At 50.0% G+C, this 22,395-nt stretch overlaps 1 protein-coding gene across 1 annotated transcript in view; it reads left to right on the top strand.

The window, feature by feature from the left end:
* gabbr1b (gamma-aminobutyric acid (GABA) B receptor, 1b) overlaps positions 1–22,395 on the top strand; it is a 662,620-nt gene that overhangs the window by 625,891 nt on the left and 14,334 nt on the right. The window contains exons 17-21 of the mRNA XM_070862216.1: positions 1,601–1,708; positions 6,909–7,002; positions 8,235–8,362; positions 13,837–13,965; positions 17,387–17,530. Coding sequence (XP_070718317.1) covers positions 1,601–1,708; positions 6,909–7,002; positions 8,235–8,362; positions 13,837–13,965; positions 17,387–17,530 — 603 coding nt within the window. The remainder of the gene's footprint in view (positions 1–1,600; positions 1,709–6,908; positions 7,003–8,234; positions 8,363–13,836; positions 13,966–17,386; positions 17,531–22,395) is intronic.

The following is a 22,395-nucleotide window of genomic DNA, read 5'->3' as shown; positions in this document are numbered from 1 at the left end:
GAACCAGAACACATCCCCCTTCCCCGAATCCATCGGTGTGACATTTTCATTTCCCATCTTCAAACCCCATCGCTCCGGCTGACATTGATTCAACCACAGGCCGACGCCAGCTTTGAACCCGCTGCGTACTGGATCGCAACTGGAGCCCAATACCTTTCCATGGGGATCATCGGAGCCCTGGGTGGGGGTGGGGGGGGGGGGTGAGCTGGAGCGGGGGGGGGGGGGGGAGGTGCTGAGGGAGGGATTTTCCTCCCTGTCACGGGGCTGGGGGCTGGGGGCTGGGGGCAGGTACTAACCCCGCTCCGTACCTAACCCCCCCCCCACCCCAACCCCCCTTGACCCCAGCCCGCTTCTCGGAGTCCAGGAACGTCAACGGGATTGGAACCCGGATCGGGGAGGGCGCAGGAGAGGAGTCACTCAGCCAGGTGCGGGATGGCCCAAGAGCATGGGGCATCCCATAATAAGAGCAAGTTACGATCCATAACTGAGGAGCTGAATCGGTTCCCCTGAGGTCGGTTTAGCTCCAGTTGGGGTCTTTAGGACTGAAATACGCGCTCCCCCCCCACCCCCGCACTCCACAGACCACAGTGACACGACACACTGGGGCTTCCAGGGCCACATGCCAAGTGTCCCAACGTCCGATTGTTCAAGGGACGTCATGTAGCTCATAGGATGTCACGCCCGCCCGTGGACATGTACAATCCCTGCTGTCCGATCCGGTGGGAAACTTGTGGATCAGTTCCCTGCTCGCTTCAGCTGCTCCCGCTCGCTAGACACGCACTGTGGTGGGACCTTCCATCACTTGAATCGAAACCAGTCCCAGAGGGGGAAAGGACAGTGTGTGACCCACTTCATCACCCAGTCCCAGAGGGGGAAAGGACAGTGTGTGACCCACTGCATCACCCAGTCCCAGAGGGGGAAAGGACAGTGTGTGACCCACTGCATCACCCAGTCCCAGAGGGGGAAAGGACAGTGTGTGACCCACTGCATCATCCAGTCCCAGAGGGGGAAAGGACAGTGTGTGACCCACTGCATCACCCAGTCCCAGAGGGGGAAAGGACAGTGTGTGACCCACTGCATCACCCAGTCCCAGAGGGGGAAAGGACAGTGTGTGACCCACTGCACCACCCAGTCCCAGAGGGGGAAAGGACAGTGTCTGACCCACTGCACCACCCAGTCCCAGAGGGGGAAAGGACAGTGTGTGACCCACTGCACCACCCAGTCCCAGAGGGGGAAAGGACAGTGTGTGACCCACTGCACCACCCAGTCCCAGAGGGGGAAAGGACAGTGTGTGACCCACTGCACCACCCAGTCCCAGAGGGGGAAAGGACAGTGTGTGACCCACTGCACCACCCAGTCCCAGAGGGGGAAAGGACAGTGTGTGACCCACTGCACCACCCAGTCCCAGAGGGGGAAAGGACAGTGTCTGCCCCACACGTCCAATTTGAATGGCGTTTCTTGTGTGACCAACATCATCTCCTTCTCTGCTTGCAGTAACCCTCCCCTCCTTTCACTCCACAACATTGGTTAATGAAGCTCCTGTTTGGAGGGCTGAGCCGTCAGGCTGATTCTAACCGTGTTTTGCTCTGCCACCCCACAGCACCTGGAGCCCTGGAAGCTGTACGCCACAGTAAGCGTGCTGCTGGCCATAGATGTGCTCACGCTGGCAGTCTGGCAGATTGTCGACCCACTTCAACGCACCATCGAGGTGAGGGACTGAGCTTTCCGATAGATTGTCCGTCTGGGTACCTCCCGTCCCCCCTGTGGAGAACCTTACAGCACAGGCCGAGAACATTCGGCCATCGAGCCCGTGCCAATCCTTGCTACAGCTGTCCAATTAGTCCCACTGGAACAGAAAGAGGTCCTTGCACGGGCGAGGGGAGTGAGGTCCTTACAGGGAGAGGGGAGTGAGGTCCTTACAGGGAGAGGGGAGTGAGGTCCTTACAGGGGGAGGGGAGTGAGGTCCTTACAGGGGGAGGGGAGTGAGGTCCTTACAGGGGGAGGGGAATGAGGTTGTTACTGGGAGAGGGGAGTGAGGTCCTTACAGGGAGAGTGGAGTGAGGCCTTTACAGGGGAAGGGGAGTGAGGTCCTTACAGGGGAAGGGGAGTGAGGTCCTTACAGGGGGAGGGGAGTGAGGTCCTTACAGGGGGAGGGGAGTGAGGTCCTTACAGGGGGAGGGGAGTGAGGCCCTTACAGGGAGAGGGGAGTGAAGTCCTTACAGGGAGAGGAGAGTGAGGTCCTTACAGGGAGAGGGGAGTGAGGTACTTACAGGGACAGGAGAGTGAGGTCCTTACAGCGAGAGGGGAGAAAGGTCCTTGCAGGGGAGGGGAGAAAGGTCCTTACAGGGAGAGGGGAGAAAGGTCCTTACAGGGAGAGGGGAGAAGGTCCTTGCAGGGGAGGGGAGAAAGGTCCTTACAGGGAGAGGAGAGAAGGTCCTAACAGGGAGAGGGGAGAAGGTCCTTACAGGGAGAGGGGAGAAAGGTCCTTACAGGGAGAGGGGAGAAAGGTCCTTACAGGGAGAGGGGAGAAGGTCCTAACAGGGAGAGGAGAGTGAGGTCCTTACAGCGAGAGGGGAGAAAGGTCCTTACAGGGAGAGGGGAGAAGGTCCTAACAGGGAGAGGAGAGTGAGGTCCCTACAGCGAGAGGGGAGAAAGGTCCTTGCAGGGGGAGGGGAGAAAGGTCCTTACAGGGGGAGGGGAGAAAGGTCCTAACAGGGAGAGGGAAGCGAGGTCCTTGCAGGGAGAGGGGAGTGAGGCCCTTACAGGGAGAGGGGAGTGAGGCCCTTACAGGGAGAGGGGAGAAAGGTCCTTACAGGGAGAGAGGAGAAAGGTACTTACAGGGAGAGGAGAGTGAGGTCCTTGCAGGGAGAGGGGAGAAAAGTCCTTGCAGAGAGAGGGGAGTGAGGTTCTTACAGGGGGAGGGGAGAAAGGTCCTTACAGGGAAAGAGGAGAAAGGTCCTTACAGGGAGAGGGGAGTGAGGTCCTTACAGGGAGAGGGGAGTGAGGTCCTTACAGGGAGAGGGGAGAAAGGTCCTTACAGGGGGAGGGGAGAAAGGTCCTTACAGGGAGAGGGGAGAAAGGTCCTTACAGGGGGAGGGGAGCAAGGTCCTTACAGGGAGAGGGGAGTGAGGCCCTTACAGGGGGAGGGGAGTGAGGTCCTCGCAGGGAGAGAGGAGCGAGGTCCTTACAGGGGGAGGGGAGAAAGGGTCTTACAGGGAGAGGGGAGTGAGGTACTTACAGGGAGAGGGGAGCGAGGTCCTTACAGGGAGAGGGGAGTGAGGTCCTTACAGTGGGAGGGGAGTGAGGTCCTCACAGGGAGAGGGGAGCGAGGTCCTTACAGGGGGAGGGGAGAAAGGTTCTTACAGGGAGAGGGGAGTGAGGTATTTACAGGGAGAGGTGAGCGAGGTACTTACAGGGAGAGGGGAGTGAGGTCCTCGCAGGGAGAGGGGAGTGAGGTACTTACAGGGAGAGGGGGGAAAGGTCCTTACAGCGAGAGGGGAGTGAGGTCCTTACAGGAAGAACAGAACAATGTTCTCACAGGGAGAGAGGAACAAGGTTCTCGCATAGAGAGTTATGATATCTTTACACAGCTACTCGAGCACAGACCTTACAAGATGGCTCCTTAATGGAAACTGTGATCATGTGACTTTGCCACTATTTCAGTAGTTGCATTACATCAGTAATCCACTAGGTGGAGCTCTATTACACTTCTCCCTTCTTATTGAAGATGTAATCACAACAAAATAATCATTATACATAATTTGCATGGTATACACAAAAAAAAGATATTAACTTATTTTCGCATATTTTCAAATCAAACTTAACCACAGCTTTCCTATTTCGAAGAGGAACTTTCCAATCTTGTTTTAGGATTTAGACTCATTCTAGGCTGAGCCTGAGGAGAGTTTTTCTCCAAGGGCAACCCTTGATCTACATTTGAACTCTCTACAACTTCAGACTGTTTGTCTCCCGGACTCGGACTCAGACTTAAATTCTGACTTTCTCTTGGACTTGTTTCTGGTAGATCTGATGTAGGATTTGCTTCTGGTAATCTACTTGTAACAAGACTATCTGACTCGTCAGCAATAATCAAATCATTCCAACGGTAAAATATGATCAGCGTGAACAAACCTAACCTGTCCATGATCAAACACCTTGACCAAATATGTGCGAGGGCCACATATCTTCACTGCTCTTCCTGGTAACCACTTTAACCATTTATGGTGGTGGTTCTTCACTCTCACCTTCTGATTCAATTTCACACATCTCACTCTTACTCTACCTCTATTACGACTCTCTTTCTCTCTCTTGATTGTTTCTCTTCTACTGACTGTGCCAAGTTTGGCTTTAACAACGAGAACCTGGTTTGTGGCTGTTGTTTGAGAAACAACTCCTCTGGTGTTCTACCAGTAGTTGTATGAGGAGTATTTTGGTAAGTGATCAGAAAATTTACCCGTTTGTGGTCCAAGGACAACTGCCAATTACTTGGATTGGATCCAACATTTGCTTGATGAGGGCACGCTTTGCAACTTGTACTGTGCACTCATAAACTGCGCAAATTCTTCTGAACAAAATTGCAGCCCATTATTAGACACAATTTCTTCTGGGAGGCCACATAAAGAAAACAAATTGTCTCGTGTTTTACTTGTTGTTATTTTCCGCATCGGGAACACCTCGAACCACTTCGAATGACTCTCAATCACAATGAACAATTGCTGTCCTTCTAGCTCAGCAAAATCTACATGTAATCTTTGCTACACCCTGGGAGGCCTATGACTGTAATGGTACTGATGGTGGTTTCTTGATTTTTGAAGACATTTGCTGGGCAAGATATGCGTAAATCCCGCAATCTTGCCCAAAAAATGTCCTCGCTCCCGATATGTCCAGCTGGACAGATCAGAAAAGCCGGTTTTCAGCGCAGGCTTTTCCGATGCCTTCCCGGGTCCGTAGAAACTTCGTTCGGGCCCGGAACGTTGGAATTTCTACCCCAATGTTCTCAGTTTCTAGTCTTTCGATTTCTTGTTCAACTTTCTCCTTGGGTGCATATGGTACGGGACGTGTCTTGCAGTAAACTGGTCTTGCGTCCTTCTGCACTCTGACACTCGCCTTGAGGTCTTGGATCAGACCGCCTGTTTCGCGGAACACCTTCGGATACTGCTTGATGACATCATCTTTCGATGCAAATTTCATTTCCACACGAAAAATCTAATTCCAATCCAGCTTCAGTGATCCCAACCAATTTCTACCTATCAAGGCAGGCTTGTCTCCTGCCACTACTATGAAAGGCAAGCTCTGAAACTGATCCTTGTATTTCACCAGTATGTTGATACTTCCTACAACAGGGATTAGCTCTCCTGAGTAGCCTCGCAGCTCTATCTTCGATTTCCCCAGTTGAAAATCACGCAACTTGTCGAGATATAGCGATTCTTGTACTACACTCACGGATGCGCCAGTGATTTCCATGGGTATCCTGATTCCTGCAATGTCTACTTGGATGACAATACTTCACGAATCGCTGTTAGATACCCTCGTGCTCCTGATGACGTCTATCTCCAGAACCTCCTCATCCTGTTGCTTCTCTTCAATGCAATGTAGTGTCTGGCGATGTCTACTTCTAGCATTGAAAGTCGGTTTACTCTTTAGTCGGCATGTCTTCGCAAGATGCCCAGTTTTCTTGCTGCAAAAACACTCGGCCTTCACATATGGACAGCTTTGAGCAATGCATTGTCCCAGGCACAGATAGCATGACTTCAATGCACTGTACCCATGGCCAGTTTCTGAAGCCTTGGAGCCCAACTGCCTTTTACTTATAGCCTGCAGGCGATTCACCCTCGGTTGTCTGATGACTGGAAATGCCGCGAAATTCTCTGGAATATTGGTCGGCCATATCCATCGACATAGCTGTCTGACGAGCTAAATCAAAAGTCAAATTAGGGCTTGTCAACAATTTCCTTCTGATTGCTTCACTTTTTTTCCCACAAACAAAGTGGTCAAGCAATTCTTGGTCCTGAAAGTTTCTGAACTGACAGTGAATGGATAGCTTTTTTAAAGCTACAATGTATTCCCTGATACCTTTATCAATTAATTGATTTTGTGTTCCAAAACAATAACTTTAAGCAATTTCCAGGGACTCAGGACTGTAGTGCTTAGAATCTCCGTCAGTGGCATGTTCTTTGGCTTGACGGGAACACGCAAATTTTTCAGTGTTTCATATACCTCGGGGCCTGCTTCAGTCAAGAAAATAGCCCATTTCCTTTCTAAAACCACTCAGTTAATGTTTGCATCATTGGGGACTTCGATGACACTATTCATGGTGAAAAATATTTCTAGCCGCTCCACATTCACTCCGAAAGTCTCTCGGTCACGATGGAACTCACCCAAGTGCCCGATTATTCCCATAGGCGCGGCCATCTGGACTCTGGCAATGTCAACAGTTCAGCCCAGTGTGCTTGAGATTTACCTTGGATTTTTAGCTGTTCTGCAAATCAAAGACTCTCTCAAAGTCTCTCTGTCAGATGGCAGGATTATCCACCAACAAAAATATCAGCCATGGAATCAAAATATTCTATCTTCGTCACCATATGTGATATCTTTACACAGCGACTCAAGCACAAACCTTACATGATGGCTCCTTAGCAGAGACTGTCATCATATTACTTTGCCACATGACCTTTTATTGTTATTACATCAGTAGTTGCATTATAAGAGTGGTCCACTAGGTGGAGTTCTATACCACGAGGTCCTTGCAGACAGAGGGCAATGGCTCCTATCAGGTATCACCTTTGGGTCTGAGATTGGGGTCTGAAGCAGAACAACAGACACTTACCCAGCAATGAGAATGAATATGAGAGCGAGGGAAGGGAATTCGAGATACAGATTCTGATGTTTCTAATCTGCTCTGTCGCTAGGAGTTCACCAAAGAGGCACCGGCGGGGGACCAGGATGTCCTGATCCTGCCAAAACTGGAGCACTGCAGCTCGAACAAGATGAACACCTGGCTGGGTAGGTACCGCCTCAACCCCGCCCCCGCAGAGTCTGAAACACGGCCGTGAGTGGCTGGTGGGTCGTTGGGTCAGACCCAACATCGGTGGGACCCGGAGTTCGCAACAAAGGCGCATTGACAGAAACATGGCGGGGCTCCCGTGTTGGGCCAAAGTGGGTTAACGCGGAAACGGCATGGTGCGATCCCATGCCTGCGCCGAGTCAGCCGGTCTCAGTGGGGTGCTGAGAAGGGGAATGTTCGGATTAGGCGTAACTTTCCGTGGGTTATGGGAAGGTGGGGAAGGACAGCACAGGTTCCCGCTCCTGCTCGCGACCCAGTGACCCCTGGTGTGAAATATGGGATGGGGCTTGGCTGTGAACGGGCAATTTTCACCGATCCCATCCGTTGGGACAACGCACGGCATCGGGGGCCACCCCCGGTTTTACACCCCGCCCCCGCTTTTACTCTCTACCCAATTCGACAGGGGTGCATTCGAACCGAACCCCTGGAATTACCCCCCCCCCCCGCCTCACAGTGTGTTCGGTTAATGTGGCGACCCTGTTTCCGGACCCGCACGTTACAAATGGGTCGCTCGCTATCGGCAGAGTGCTTTCGAGCGTCCCAGGGAGAGTCGGCCCCGTTCAGGATCCGGGGGGGGGCGGGGGGAGGGGGGGGGTTGGTGGGAGGGGAGGGGAGGGAACAAAGATAAGTGTGGAAACAGCCCTCGCTCCCATGGCCGGTATCCGGCCCGCGGGGGTGCACCCATTGGGAACGTCCGCCAACTGACCCTGTCCCAAATCCCGGGGCTGGGGTGTCATTTCAATACACGGACCCATGCTTCCCAAAACTCTCTACCACTGGGGGCTTTCCTCTTCCCACGTCCGGGTCAGTTGTAGACTAATTGATCGAGGTGGATGGCTACGATTAGTCAACAACTCCATTATCAGCGTATCGTGCGACTTTCAGGGCGGTGGAAGGCCAACGAGATGGACCTTGCTCTGTTTCCCATCAGGCTGTCTCTCTGTCTAACCAGCGGAGAGAGGAGGGCCATGTGAGTGTGTGAAGCGGCCTCCTATTACTGTCACCGACGATAATCCAGGCCACAGGGTTGGTCTCCCCACAGGCAGAAGCATCACCATCAGGAGATGAGAGGCTTCTTCATAAACCTGCCGGAGGCAGCCTGCAATGCGCTTCACATTGATTGACCTGCTCGACTCCTCTCCTTATCTCTTCTTCTGTTTTCGCCCTCCAGGGATTGTTTACGGATATAAGGGCCTGTTGCTCCTGCTGGGGATATTCCTGGCCTACGAGACAAAGAGTGTGTCCACAGAGAAGATCAACGACCACCGAGCTGTGGGGATGGCCATTTACAACGTGGCTGTAAGCATTGTGGAGACCCCGCAGGCTCTCTCTTCCCAACCTCCTTTTCCTCGAAGGACCTCAGCTCGGGAATTCCCTCCCTAAACCTCTGCGCCTCTCCCCTCCCTCAAGACTCTCCTTAAAACGTACCACTTTGACCCAAGCTCCTGTCCTCATATCTCCTTCATTGGCTCACTCTCAATCATGTTCCTGTGAAGCATCTTAGAATGTTACAGGCGTGATATCAATGTAAGATTTTGTGACTATTACTTGCTAATATTCCAGTCATCAAAAATACCTCCAGCAGGGTGTAAATTGGTAGATGGGTGGGGGAGCAGAAATAATTATGGGCCACGGGCTAAATCTCTGCTGTCGGAATTGTCCTAACACAGCTCCCCTCGATTACATTCCAGCCTGTAACTCACTCCCAGGTATCCACTATTCTATATATAAACCACCTGAACCCCTCGATTACATTCCAGCCTGTAACTCACTCCCAGGTATCCATTATTCTATATATAAACCACCTCAACCCCTCGATTACATTCCAGTCTGTAACTCACTCCCGGGTATCTATTATTCTATATATAAACCACCTGGACCCCTCGATTAGATTCCAGTCTGTAACTCACTCCCGGGTATCCATTATTCTATATATAAACCACCTCAACCCCTCGATTAGATTCCAGTCTGTAACTCACTCCCAGGTATCCATTATTCTATATATAAACCACCTGAACCCCTCGATTAGATTCCAGCCTGTAACTCACTCCCAGGTATCCATTATTCTATATATAAACCACCTGAACTCCTCGATTAGATTCCAGTCTGTAACTCACTCCTGGGTATCCATTATTCTATATATAAACCACCTGAACCCCTTGATTAGATTCCAGTCTGTAACTCACTCCCGGGTATCCATTATTCTATATATAAACCACCTGAACCCCTCGATTAGATTCCAGTCTGTAACTCACTCCCAGGTATCCATTATTCTTTTTATAAACCACCTGAACCCCTCGATTAGATTCCAGTCTGTAACTCACTCCCAGGTATCCATTATTCTTTTTATAAACCACCTGAACCCCTCGATTAGATTCCAGTCTGTAACTCACTCCCGGGTATCCATTATTATATATATAAACCACCTGAACCCCTCGATTAGATTCCAGTCTGTAACTCACTCCCGGGTATCCATTATTATATATATAAACCACCTGAACCCCTCGATTAGATTCCAGTCTGTAACTCACTCCCGGGTATCCATTATTCTATATATAAACCACCTGAACCCCTCGATTAGATTCCAGTCTGTAACTCACTCCCGGGTATCCAGTATTCTATATAAACCACCTGGACCCCTCGATTAGAATTACATTGGTCACCATTATTCCCCCTGCCGGTTATCAATTCCGCTGACAGCAGTAGAACTAAATATCGGGCGTGTGGTCCGATTCATAGAATCTTAGAATCACACGGCACAGGAGGAGGCCATTCGGCCCATCGTGAAAGAGCTGTTCAATTAGTTCCGCCCCCCCCCCCGCTCTTTCCCCATAGCCCTACTATCCTTTCCCCTTCAAGTATTTATCTGATTCCCTGTTTGAAAGTTACGATTGAACTGTGCCTGCTTTATACCCCGTGTATGTCCAGCTTCACCCCCTCCCCATGGTGCGTAATGCTCGTGTGGTGTGAGTGTGTGTGAATGAGCGAGATGTCGGTGTGGAGGGGGCGGGGAGGAGGGGTGGCGGTGGTGGATAAGCCATAAGAACAGCCCAGATAGTGGGAGGAGACTGCTGCTTCGCTTTTTCCTATCCCCGCGCCCCCACCCCGTATTCCCTATTTCCAGCCAAGGGCTTTGATTTCCGAGCCTCTCTGCAGCTTGTGTGCGTCCCCGTGTATTACACGCCACCTTGCCGCGTCCCCGTGTATTACACGCCACCTTGCCGCGTCCCCGTGTATTACATGCCACCTTGCCGCGTCAGTCTCCATCCCGTTAAATTTGAGCGCCGGCCCTTTAAATCAGGGGCGATTTCCCGCCTCCGCCTTCCGTCAGCTCCCGGCTCCAGGTACAAGCTGACGTTCATTATTCCCAACTCACGAAGGTTCGAGGCCATCGCTTGCACCCTGAAAATGTCGGGCTGCTCACAGTGTCCAATCCTGACCCTCGCCACAAACTTTGGCACAAAATATCGGCTGATAGAAACATAGAAACATAGAAAATAGGTGCAGGAGTCGGCCATTTGGCCATTCGAGCCTGCACCACCATTCAATAAGATCATGGCTGATCATTCCCTCAGTACCCCTTTCCTGCTTTCTCTCCATACCCCTTGATCCCTTTTGCCGTAAGAGCCATATCTAACTCCCTCTTGAATATATCTAAAGAACTGGCATCAACAACACTCTGCGGCAGGGAATTCCACAGGTTCACAATTCTCTGAGTGAAGAGGTTTATCCTCATCTCGGACCCTTATCCTTCGACTGTGACCCCTGGTTCTGGACTTCCCCAACATTGGGAACATTCTTCCTGCATAACCTGTCCAATCCCGTCAGAATTTTATATGTTTCTGTGAGATCCCCTCTCTTCTAAATTCCAGTGAATATAAGCCTAGTCGATCCATATCTTCACATCTCAGTCCTGCCATCCCGGGAATCAGTCTGGTGAACCTTCGCTGAACTCCTCTCAATAGCAAGAATGTCCTTCCTCAGATTAGGAGACCAAAACGGAACACAATATTCAAGGTGTGGCCTCACCAAGGCCATGTACAACTGTAGCAACACCTCCCTGCTCCTATACTCAAATCCTCTCGCTATGAAACATAGAAACATAGAAACATAGAAAATAGGTGCAGGAGTAGGCCATTCGGCCCTTCGAGCCTGCACCGCCATTCAATGAGTTCATGGCTGAACATGCAACTTCAGTACCCCATTCCTGCTTTCTCGCCATACCCCTTGATCCCCCTAGTAGTAAGGACTACATCTAACTCCTTTTTGAATATATTTAGTGAATTGGCCTCAACAACAGAGAATTCCACAGGTTCACCACTCTCTGGGTGAAGAAGTTTCTCCTCATCTCGATCCTAAATGGCTTACCCCTTATCTTTAGACTGTGACCCCTGGTTCTGGACTTCCCCAACATTGGGAACATTCTTCCTGCATCTAACCTGTCTAAACCCGTCAGAATTTTAAACGTTTCAATGAGATCCCCTCTCATTCTTCTGATCTCCAGTGAACACAAGCCCAGTTGATCCAGTCTTTCTTGATAGGTCAGTCCCGCCATCCCAGGAATCAGTCTGGTGAACCTTCGCTGCACTCCCTCAATAGCAAGAATGTCCTTCCTCAAGTTAGGAGACCAAAACTGTACATAATACTCCAGGTGTGGCCTCACCAAGGCCCTGTACAACTGTAGCAACATCTCCCTGCCCCTGTACTCAAATCCCCTCGCTATGAAGGCCAACATGCCATTTGCTTTCTTAACCGCCTACTGTACCTGCATGCCAACCTTCAATGACTGATGTACCATGACACCCAGGTCTCGTTGCACTTCCCCTTTTCCTAATCTGTCACCATTCAGATAATAGTCTGTCTCTCTGTTTTTACCACCAAAGTGGATAACCTCACATTTATCCACATTATACTTCATCTGCCATGCATTGGCCCACTCACCTAACCTATCCAAGTCACTCTGCAGCCTCATAGCATCCTCCTCGCAGCTCACACTGCCACCCAACTTAGTGTCATCTGCAAATTTGGAGATACTACATTTAATCCTCTCATCTAAATCATTAATGTACAATGTAAACAGCTGGGGCCCCAGCACAGAACCTTGCAGTACCCCACTAGTCACTGCCTGCCATTCTGAAAAGTACCCATTTGCTCCTACTCTTTGCTTCCTGTCTGCCAACCAGTTCTCAATCCATGTCAGCACACTACCCCCAATACCATGTGCTTTAACTTTGCACATTAACTCTTGTGTGGGACCTTGTCGAAAGCCTTCTGAAAGTCCAAATATACCACATCAACTGGTTCTCCCTTGTCTACTCTACTGGAAACATCCTCAAAAAATTCCAGAAGATTTGTCAAGCATGATTTCCCTTTCACAAATCCATGCTGACTTGGACCTATCATGTCACCACTTTCCCAATGCGCTGCTATGACATCCTTAATAATTGATTCCATCATTTTACCCACTACCGATGTCAGGCTGACTGGTCTATAATTCCCTGATTTCTCTCTCCCTCCTTTTTAAAAAATATACCATTTGCCTTCTTCACCGCCTGCTGTACCTGCATGCCAACTTTCAATGACTGATGTACCATGACACCCAGGTCTCGTTGCACCTCCCCTTTTCCTAATCTGTCACCATTCAGATAATATTCTGCCTTTGTGTTTTTGCCACCAAACTGTTTCTCCCGATGCCGGTACTGAGGGAGCACTGCACTGTCGGAGATGCCATCTTTCGGCTGAGACATTAAAACCGAGGCCCCGTCTGCCCTCTCAGATGAACGTGAAAGATCATATGGCCACTATTTCAATAAAGAGCAGAGAAGAGTTCTCCCCCAGTATCTTGGGCAATATATTTAACTCTCAACCAACATGGCTAAAAACCCAGATGGTCTGATCAGTTCAGAGAAGGTTGATTCCGGAGATGAAGGCGTTGTCTTATGAGGAAAGGTTGAGCAGGTTGGGCTTATACTCATTGGAGTTTAGAAACCTGAGAGGTGATCTTCTTGAAACATATAAGATTCTGAGGGGGCTTGACAAGGTAGATGCAGAGAGGATGTTTCCCCTTGTGGGGGAATCTAGAACTAGGGGGCATAGTTTCAGAATAAAGGGGTTGCCCATTTAAAACGGAGATGAGGAGGAATTTCTTCTCCCAGAGGGTTGTAAATCTATGGAATTCTCTGCCCCAGCAGATTTGTAGGAAACAGGGTAGCCAATTCACGCACAGCAAGATCCCATAAACAACAATGTGATCATGACCATAAGAACATAACATGACCATAAGAACATAAGAAATAGGAGCAGGAGTAGGCCATTTAGCTGTGGAGGCTGGGTCATTGAATATATTTAAGGTGGAGATAGACAGATTTTTGAGCGATAAGGGAATAAGGGGTTATGGGGAGCGGGCAGGGAAGTGGAGCCAAGTCCATGATCAGATCAGATATGATCTTATTGAATGGCGGAGCAGGCTCAAGGCTCCAAATGGCCTACTCCTGCTCCTATTTCTTATGGTCATGTTATGTTCTTATGGTCATGATCACATTGTTGTTTATGGGATCTTGCTGTGCGTGAATTAGCTGCCGTGTTTCCTACATTACAGCGGTGTCTAAACTTTAAAAGTATTTCCTTGGCTGTCCAGCGCTGTGGGACATCCCGAGGTCATTAAAGGTGCTGTTTAAATACAGGTTCTTTCTTCCCCGGTGTAAGCGGCCCTTCTATTTCGCTGCAGTGTGGAGTTATTCTCTGATCCCAGTCTCTCTGTCTCTCCGCCCCAGGTGCTCTGTATGATCACTGCGCCGGTGACCATGATTGTCAGCAGTCAGCAAGACGCTGCCTTCGCCTTTGCATCTCTCGCTGTGGTGTTCTCCGTCTACATCACCCTCGTGGTTCTCTTTGTCCCGAAGGTTGGTGACTCCCTGCTCTTTGCCGATGAACGTAAAACACGAGCGTCAGATAAACAATGTGCCCCCCCGTCCCCGGTCCTCAAAATAAAACACAACCGACCACTGGAACACAGAGCGTGCGGACTAAAGGTAGTCACTCTGACTGGCGCAGTGTGGGAGATGGGACAGGGATCGGTGCTGGGATCACTGTTGCTCACCATTCCTATAAACTACTTGGACTCGGGAATCAGAAGCCCAATATTAAAATTTGCGGACAACACCGAATTGGGCGGGGCAGTTAATACAGAGGAGGACTGTGACAAAATGCAAGAAGACATTCATAAACTTGCAGAACGGGGCATTTTAAATCGCAAAATGAATTTCAGTGGAGGTGAGTGTGAGATGGTGGGGCCGGAACTCAGCCTCCCGATAAGGCCTGTTACCGCCGGAAACCGGGGGTCACGCGGCGGTGTCGAAAGGCCACCGATTTGCCGTCGAATAGCCGCCACTCGCGAAATTCTCCCCGGTGGTTTTTCCGGTGGTCCCCACTTTCTCCTAAGCGTGTCAGCAAAGCGCGCGCCGCCAATCTCCCGCCCCGCAAGCAAAGCTTACCGGAACAAAAATGGTCCGGTCACCGTTCGGTGTCCCCGACAGCTTTTTTCTGTCGGTGCTCTGTGTTTGCACTGTGTGTAAAATGGCGGTGTTATTTTTTTTTTGTTGTTATAACCGCCGACAGGCAGCCTGGCACACACCCCCTCTTGGGTGCCAGGCCGCTGGCCCGGCCGAAACCCTCCCTGGTGGCCCAGTGGGCCTAACTAAAAGAATCGCAGCGGCCCTCCCCTTTGACTGAAGGGGAGAGACGTGATGACGGGCCGGCGCGATGACGTCACCAGCCCGGCGCTGATGACTGACAGCGGCGGACACTCCGCTCGCTGCCCCCCCCCCCCCCATTTCCGCCCCTCCGATGACCGATCTTCTTCCCTCCACCCCCATTATGACCGACTTCCGCCCCGCTCGAAAAAAAGACAAAGAGCTGAAGTTCGCGCAAGAGGCCACCGCATCCACCATGGCGGTGAGAACACAAGAAAAACGGTAGGTGCAACGCGTTCCCGGCGGAGGTGTATTTCTACCCGGTGGGAAGAATGAGGAAGGAACCTACTTCTTGGAAAGTCAGGGTCTAAATGGGATAGATGAGCAAGGGCATCTGGGAGTACAGATATGCACATCACTAAAAATAATGACGCAGTAAAATTGCAAACAAAGCCCTGGAGGAATAGAATTCAAAAGTTATGTTAAACTTCTAAAGAACCTTGATTAGAACAACAACAACTTGGATATCTATAGAGCCTTTAACGTAGTTAAATGTCCCAAGTCGCTTCACAGCAGAGTTATACAACAAAAATTTGGCACCGAGCCACATAAGAAGAAAGCGCAGCAGGAAAGAGAGATGTTCTCAGGAGCATCTTAAAAGAGGATAGGGGGGTGGAGAGGTTTAGGGAGGGAGTTCCAGAGCTTGGGGCCCAGGCAGCTGAAGGCACGGCCACCGATGGTGGAACGATTCTAATCAGGGATGGTCAGGAGGGAAGAATTTGAGGAGCGCAGACATTCTCGGGGGGGGGGGGGGGGGGGGGAGAACACAGTTATAGAGTACTGTGCACAACTCTGGTCTCCATATTACAAAAAAGGATATAGAAGCACTGGAGAAGGTGCAAAAAAGATTTACTCGAATGGTGCCAGAATTGAGAGGTTTGAACTATCCGGAAAGACTGGGGCTCTTCTCTCTTGAAAAGAGAAAGACTGAGGGGTGACCTGATGGAGGTCTTGAAAATTATGAAGGGGTTCGATAGGGTAGATGTTGTGGAAAAATATTTCCGAGACTGTATTTAAAGAGAGGTTTATTAAATCGGAGACAAAGCTTTGGGAGACCCACGCCTGCTGAACCACTTCTCAATTTGAAATCGCCTGCGAGGTTCCTTTATCTTACAAATTACGTCACTTCACATCACGTGCCTTAGCAACAGTCCTTATATTACTAGGTTTACAAAGCTTTTCATACAATTACCGTTCAAGGCTGGGCTCTTGATATAAGCCAGCCTCGCATTGTGACAGGCCATTATAAACAAAGAAGAGGCCTAATTCCCCTGTTTTCACAGAAAAAACAAGTGGCAGGCTTCCTATAACCAGTAAAGGCAAGCATACAATAATGCATCAGTATCGTCTCTTACAAAATTCATTCGAGGGGGACAAATGTTTGGTATACTAGTCAAGTGATCCCCTAGGCTTTATTATGTCCAAAAATCTGCTCCAACAGTAGACGTAGAGAAGATTTCTACACTTGTGGGGGAGACCAAAACGAAGGATCGTGAATATAAGATAGCCACTAATAAATCCAACAAGGAATTTAGGAGAAACTTTTTTTTTAAACCCAGAGAGTGGTTAGAATTTTGTATCATCTGCAAACTTCAAAATTATACTTTTTATACCCAAGTGCAGGTTATTTATATGCAACAAGGAAAGCTTATTGTGAATGGTCTCGCATTTCTCAGAGATTTGTCTCCACAGGGTCAGCGAAGAACACAGATACATTACAGGGGTACGCCAGCTAAGCACATGAGGGAGAAAGGAATTGGATATGGGTTCGGTGAAGTTCGGCGGGAGGAGACTCATGTGGAGCACAAACATTCTATGTCATTCGATGTAGTTTAAGATTATCACCACAAAAAATGAAGGGATATAAGAACATAAGAACATAAGAATTAGGAACAGGAGTAGGCCATCTAGCCCCTCGAGCCTGCTCCGCCATTCAATAAGATCATGGCTGATCTGGCCGTGGACTCAGCTCCACTTACCCGCCCGCTCCCCGTAACCCTTAATTCCCTTATTGGTTAAAAATCTACCTATCTAAGGGAGATTCAGGAGAATTTTTTTTTTTAAGGTTTTCAGGGAGCCGGCTCAGGTGCGATGGGTGGGCGTGACCTCCTGCTGTGCTGCAAGGTTGCACGGGGTAGATTGCTCGCGCTTGCCGGAGCTTGCTGGATTTTCCCTCCCATTCATTTGAAAGGCAGGAAATACCAGCGGGTTCCGTTATTGACATGCGATTTCCCCACCACCTGGTAAAGCAGGAGGGCAGAACGGAAAATCCGGCAGGTGGTGGGGCCTCGGTTTAAAGTCCCATCCGTGAGGTGGCACCTCCGACAGTGCAGTGCTCCCTCAGCACTGCGCTGAAGTGTCGGCCTGAAGTTTGTGCTCGGGTCTCTGGAGTTGGGACTCGAACCGACGACCTTCTGTCTCCGAGGCGAGAGCGTCGCCCCGCCCCCGGAGCCACGGCTGGTGCGCTTAATAGCAGCGCAAGTTAATTTTTTCTTGTTGCCAACCCCTTGGGACGCCGGGCAGACGAGTGGGAAATAATAACTGAGCTGTGCTCCCCTTGACTCTGTGACAGATGCGGAGGTTGATCACGCGAGGGGAGTGGCAGTCGGAGCAGCAAGACACCATGAAGACAGGCTCCTCCACCAACAACAATGACGAGGAGAAATCCCGGCAACTGGAAAAGGAGAACCGAGAACTGGAGAAGATCATCGCTGAGGTTTGTCCGAGGCGCGCAGTGTTAGGCGGGGATTTCAAAATACATCGTCATTCACAGAAACATTAGGAACAGCAGGAGGCCATTCGGCCCCCTCCAGCCTGTTCTGCCATTCAATGAGATCCCCCATTTACCAACTCCATTTGCCCACCTTGGTTCCGTAACCCTCAGTACCCTTGCCGAACAAAAATCTGTCAAAGTCAGTTCTGACATTTCCAATTGAGCTCCAGCCGGCACAGCTTTTTGCTGAGAGTTTCAAATTTCCACGACCCTTTGTGTGACATCACCCATGGACGGCCTAGTTCTAGTGTTAAGATCATGCCCCCTTATTCTGGACTCTCACCACAAGAGGAAACCGTTTTTCTCCACCCTATCAACAACAACAACTTGGATTTGTATAGCGCCTTTAACGCCTTGCAACGTCCCAAGGCGCTTCACGGGAGTATTATGAGATTTTTAAAAATTGACACTGAGCTGCATAAGAAGAAAATAGGGCTGGTGACCAAAAGCTTGGTCAAGGAGGTAGGTTTTAAGTAACGTCTTGAAGGAGGAAAGAGAAATAGACAAGCAGCGAGGCGGAGAGATTTAGGAAGGGAGTTCCAGAGCTTAGGGCCCAGGCAACAGAAGGTACGGCCACCAATTGTTGAGCGATTATAATCAGGGATGCTCAAGAGGACAGAATTAGCGCTGATATCACGGGGGCTGGAGGAGATTACAGTGATAGGGAGGGGCGAGGCCATGGAGGAATTTGAAAACAAGAATGAGAATTTTGAAATCGAGGCGTTGCTTAAACAGGAACCAATGTAGGTCAGCGAGCACAGGGGTGGTTGGTGTGAGTTAGGACACGCTGAGTTTTGGATCACCGGTAGTTTATGTAGAGTAGAATGTGGGAGGCCAGCCAGGAATGCGTGAGATTAGTCAAGTCTAAAGGTTACAAAGGCATGGATGAGGGTTTCAGCAGCAGATGAGCTGAGGCAGGGGCGGAGACGGGCGATGTTACAGAGGTGGAAATAGGCGGTCTTAGTTATGCTGCGGATATGTGGTTGAAAGCTCATTTCAGGGTCAAATATGACACCAAGGTTGTGAACAGTGTGGTTCAGCCTCAGACAGGAGTTGGGGAGAGGGATGGAGTCAGTGGCTAGGGAACGGAGTTTGTGGCAGGGACCGAAAACAATGGCTTCGGTCTTCCCGATATTAAATTGGAGAACATTTCTGCTCATCCAGAACTGGATGTCGGACAAGCAGTCTGACGATTTCGAGACCATGGAGGGGTCGAGAGAAGTGGTAGTGAGGTAGAGCTGGGTGTCATCAGCGTACATGTGGAAACTGACGCTGTGTTTTCAGGTGATGAGAAATAGGAGGGGGCCCAGGATAGCTCCTTGCTCCTTGGGGCATACCAGAGGTAATGATGCGGGGGTGGGAAGAGAAGCCATTGCAGGTGATTATCTGGCTACAATAGATAGCTAAGAATGGAAGCAGGCGAGTGGAGAGGCGTTGGAGAAGGATAGAGTGGTCAACCGTGTCAGAGGCTGCAGACAAGTCAAGAAGGACGAGGAGTGATAGTCTGCCTTTGTCACAGTCACAAAAGATGTCATTTGTGACTTTGATGCAAGCCGTTTCGGTGCTGTGGCAGGCGCAGAAACCGGATTGAAGGGATTCAAACACGGCATTGCGGGAAAAATGAGCGCGGATTTGGGAGGTGAAAACATGTTCAAGTACTTTGGAGAGGAAAGGGAATTTGGAGATGGGACGGTAGTTTGCAAGAACGAATGGTCGTGGGTGGGTGTTTTGAGGAGAGGAGTAATGAGGGTAGATTTGAGGGAGAAGGGGACAGTACTTGAGGGGAGAAAACTGTTAACAATGTCGGCTAACATGGAAGCAGGAAAGGAAGTTGGGTGGTCAGCAGTTTGGTGGGACTAGGGTCAAGGGAGCAGGAAGTGGGTCTCATGGACAGGTTGAGCTTGGAAAAGTCATGAGGGGAGATCGGAGAGAAAGTTTGGCCCGGTGGGCCAGAGGAGGGAATGGAAGAGACAGAGGCTGTCGAACGGATGGTCTTAATCATAGAAACAAAGAAGTCCATGAGCTCCTCACACTTATTGTCGGAGGTGAGGGGGGAGGCTGGGGAGAGGCGGTTAGCAGTGAAGAATAGAAGCCGGGGTTTATCTTTAGATTCCAGAATGATTCTGGAATAGTGAGCGATTTTGGCAGACGAGAGCAGGACCCGATAGAGCTTTATGTGGACCAGCCAGATCTGGTGGTGAATGGCTAAACCAGTTGTCCGCCACATCCGTTCAAATCTGCGCCTCTTGGACTTGAGGGAACAAAGATCAGGGCTGTACCAGGGGGAACGGCCAGGGTGAGAGAGAATAATGGTTTTAACAGGGACTAGGGCATCAAAGGTGGTGGTGAGGGTGTGATAGAGCAGATTGGTAGCTGCAGAAATATTATGGTGAATGGAGGGCCAACGATTTTCAACTCATAGAATCATCTTAAACACCTCAATTAGACAGAGCATCCCTTAATACTCTATACTCGATGGAAGATGAGCTTATTCTATGTCACCAGTCTAGATTGATCTGATGGAGGGTTCCTCTCCCTGCCTGCTCATCCTTTGTGGATGGCGGGAAGGGGACCGGGGGCGTGGGGGGTGTCATTAGAGTCTTTGTGTGGGGGAGGTTGAGGTGACTCGAAGATGACATGCCTGGTGATTGAAGTTCATGAACCAAGTGGTGGTAGGCCCGGTGATCGACTACCTTACCAATTGTTGATGGTTGGCTTGTCTAACTGGCTTCCTCCAGGAGAGGTGGACCTCTCACTGAAGACTGGGATCTTTGCACACACACATCTCCGAATCACCCTGCAACCTAGCACTTTAATGAGGTCCTAACTGGACACAAACAGACCCAAAGTCGAGACCAAGCCGAACCCCTTCATTCATCACCCTTTCGTCGGCGAGAGGTGCGTGGAGAGGCGTCGGGAGATTGTTGGCGAGGCCTATAAAAGGCACAGCAGGGAGTCCGGGGCCCAGCGTCGCCGGCAGTCGGGAGCAGCGTCGAGGAGGTGCGTGGAGAGGCCTATAAAAGACACAGCAGGGAGTCCGGGGCCCAGCGTCGGCGAGAGGTGCGTGGAGAGGCGTCGGGAGTGTGTTGCAGAGGCCTATAAAGGCGTGACTTGTGCAGCTACAGGGAGAAGGCAAAAAAGAACAGAAAGAAACAAAAAGGTGACGTCACAGCCAAGGGGGTAAGTGATTGGCTGGTGATTGGTGAGTAGTTTTTCTTTTTTCTCTTCTATAACAGTGAGTAAACTTTAGCATTGTTGTTGCTTATCTAAGGGTTAAGTCATGGCAGGAGAGCTCGATCACGTGTTATGCTCCTCCTGTACCATGTGGGAACTCAGGGATGACGCCAGTGTTCCTGACGACTACGTGTGCGGGAAGTGTATCCGCCTCCAGCTCCTGACGGTCCGTGTTGCGGACTTAGAGCTGAGGGTGGATTCACTCTGGAGCATCCACGATGCTGAGAATGACGTGAATAGCACGTTTAGTGAATTGGTCTTACCGCAGGTGAAGGGTCCACAGCCAGATAGGGAATGGAAGACCAGCAGGAAGAGCAGTGCAAGGAAGGTAGTGCAGGGGTCCCCTGTGGTCATCCCCCTGCAAAGCAGATACACTGCTTTGAGTACTGTTGAGGGGGATGACTCATCAGGGGAGAGCAGCAGCAGCCAAGTTCATGGCACCGTGGCTGGCTCTGTTGCACAGGAGGGCAGGAAAAAGAGTGGGAGAGCGATAGTGATAGGGGATTCAATTGTAAGGGGAATAGATAGGCGTTTCTGCGGCCGCAACCGAGACTCCAGGATGGTATGTTGCCTCCCTGGTGCAAGGGTCAAAGATATCTCGGAATGGGTGCAGGACATTCTAAAAAGGGAGGGAGAACAGCCAATTGTCGTGGTGCACATTGGTACCAACAATATAGGTAAAAAAAGGGATGAGGTCCTACGAAACAAATTTAAGGAGCTAGGAGCTAAATTAAAAAGTAGGACCTCAAAAGTAGTAATCTCGGGATTGCTACCAGTGCCACGTGCTAGTCAGAGTAGGAATCGCAGGATAGCGCAGATGAATACGTGGCTTGAACAGTGGTGCAGCAGGGAGGGATTCAAATTCCTGGGGCATTGGAACCGGTTCTGTGGGAGGTGGGACCAGTACAAACCGGACGGTCTGAACCTGGGCAGGACCGGAACCAATGTCCGAGGGGGAGTGTTTGCTAGTGCTGTTGGGGAGGAGTTAAACTAATATGGCAGGGGGATGGGAACCAATGCAGGGAGACAGAGGGAGACAAAAAGGTGACAAAAGCAAAAGACAGAAAGGAGATGAGGAAAAGTGGAGGGCAGAGAAACGCAAGACAAAGAACAAAAAGGGCCACTGTACAGCAAAATTCTAAAAGGACAAAGAGTGTTAAAAAAATAAGCCTGAAGGCTTTGTGTCTCAATGCAAGGAGTATCCATAATAAGGTGGATGAATTAACTGTGCAAATAGATATTAATAAATATGATGTGATTGGGATTACGGAGACGTGGCTCCAGGATGATCAGGGCTGGGAACTCAACATCCAGGGGTATTCAACATTCAGGAAGGATAGAATAAAAGGAAAAGGAGGTGGGGTAGCATTGCTGGTTAAAGAGGAGATTAATGCAATAGTTAGGAAGAACATTAGCTTGGATGATGTGGAATCTATATGGGTAGAGCTGCAGAACACCAAAGGGCAAAAAACGTTAGTGGGAGTTGTGTACAGACCTCCAAACAGTAGTAGTGATGTTGGGGAGGGCATCAAACAGGAAATTAGGGGTGCATGCAATAAAGGTGCAGCAGTTAT

This window comes from Pristiophorus japonicus, chromosome 19, assembly GCF_044704955.1.
Source record: "Pristiophorus japonicus isolate sPriJap1 chromosome 19, sPriJap1.hap1, whole genome shotgun sequence".
NCBI lineage: Eukaryota > Metazoa > Chordata > Chondrichthyes > Pristiophoridae > Pristiophorus > Pristiophorus japonicus.
Note: the sequence above shows the minus strand (reverse complement) of the source record. Positions and strands in the feature narration are given on the sequence as shown.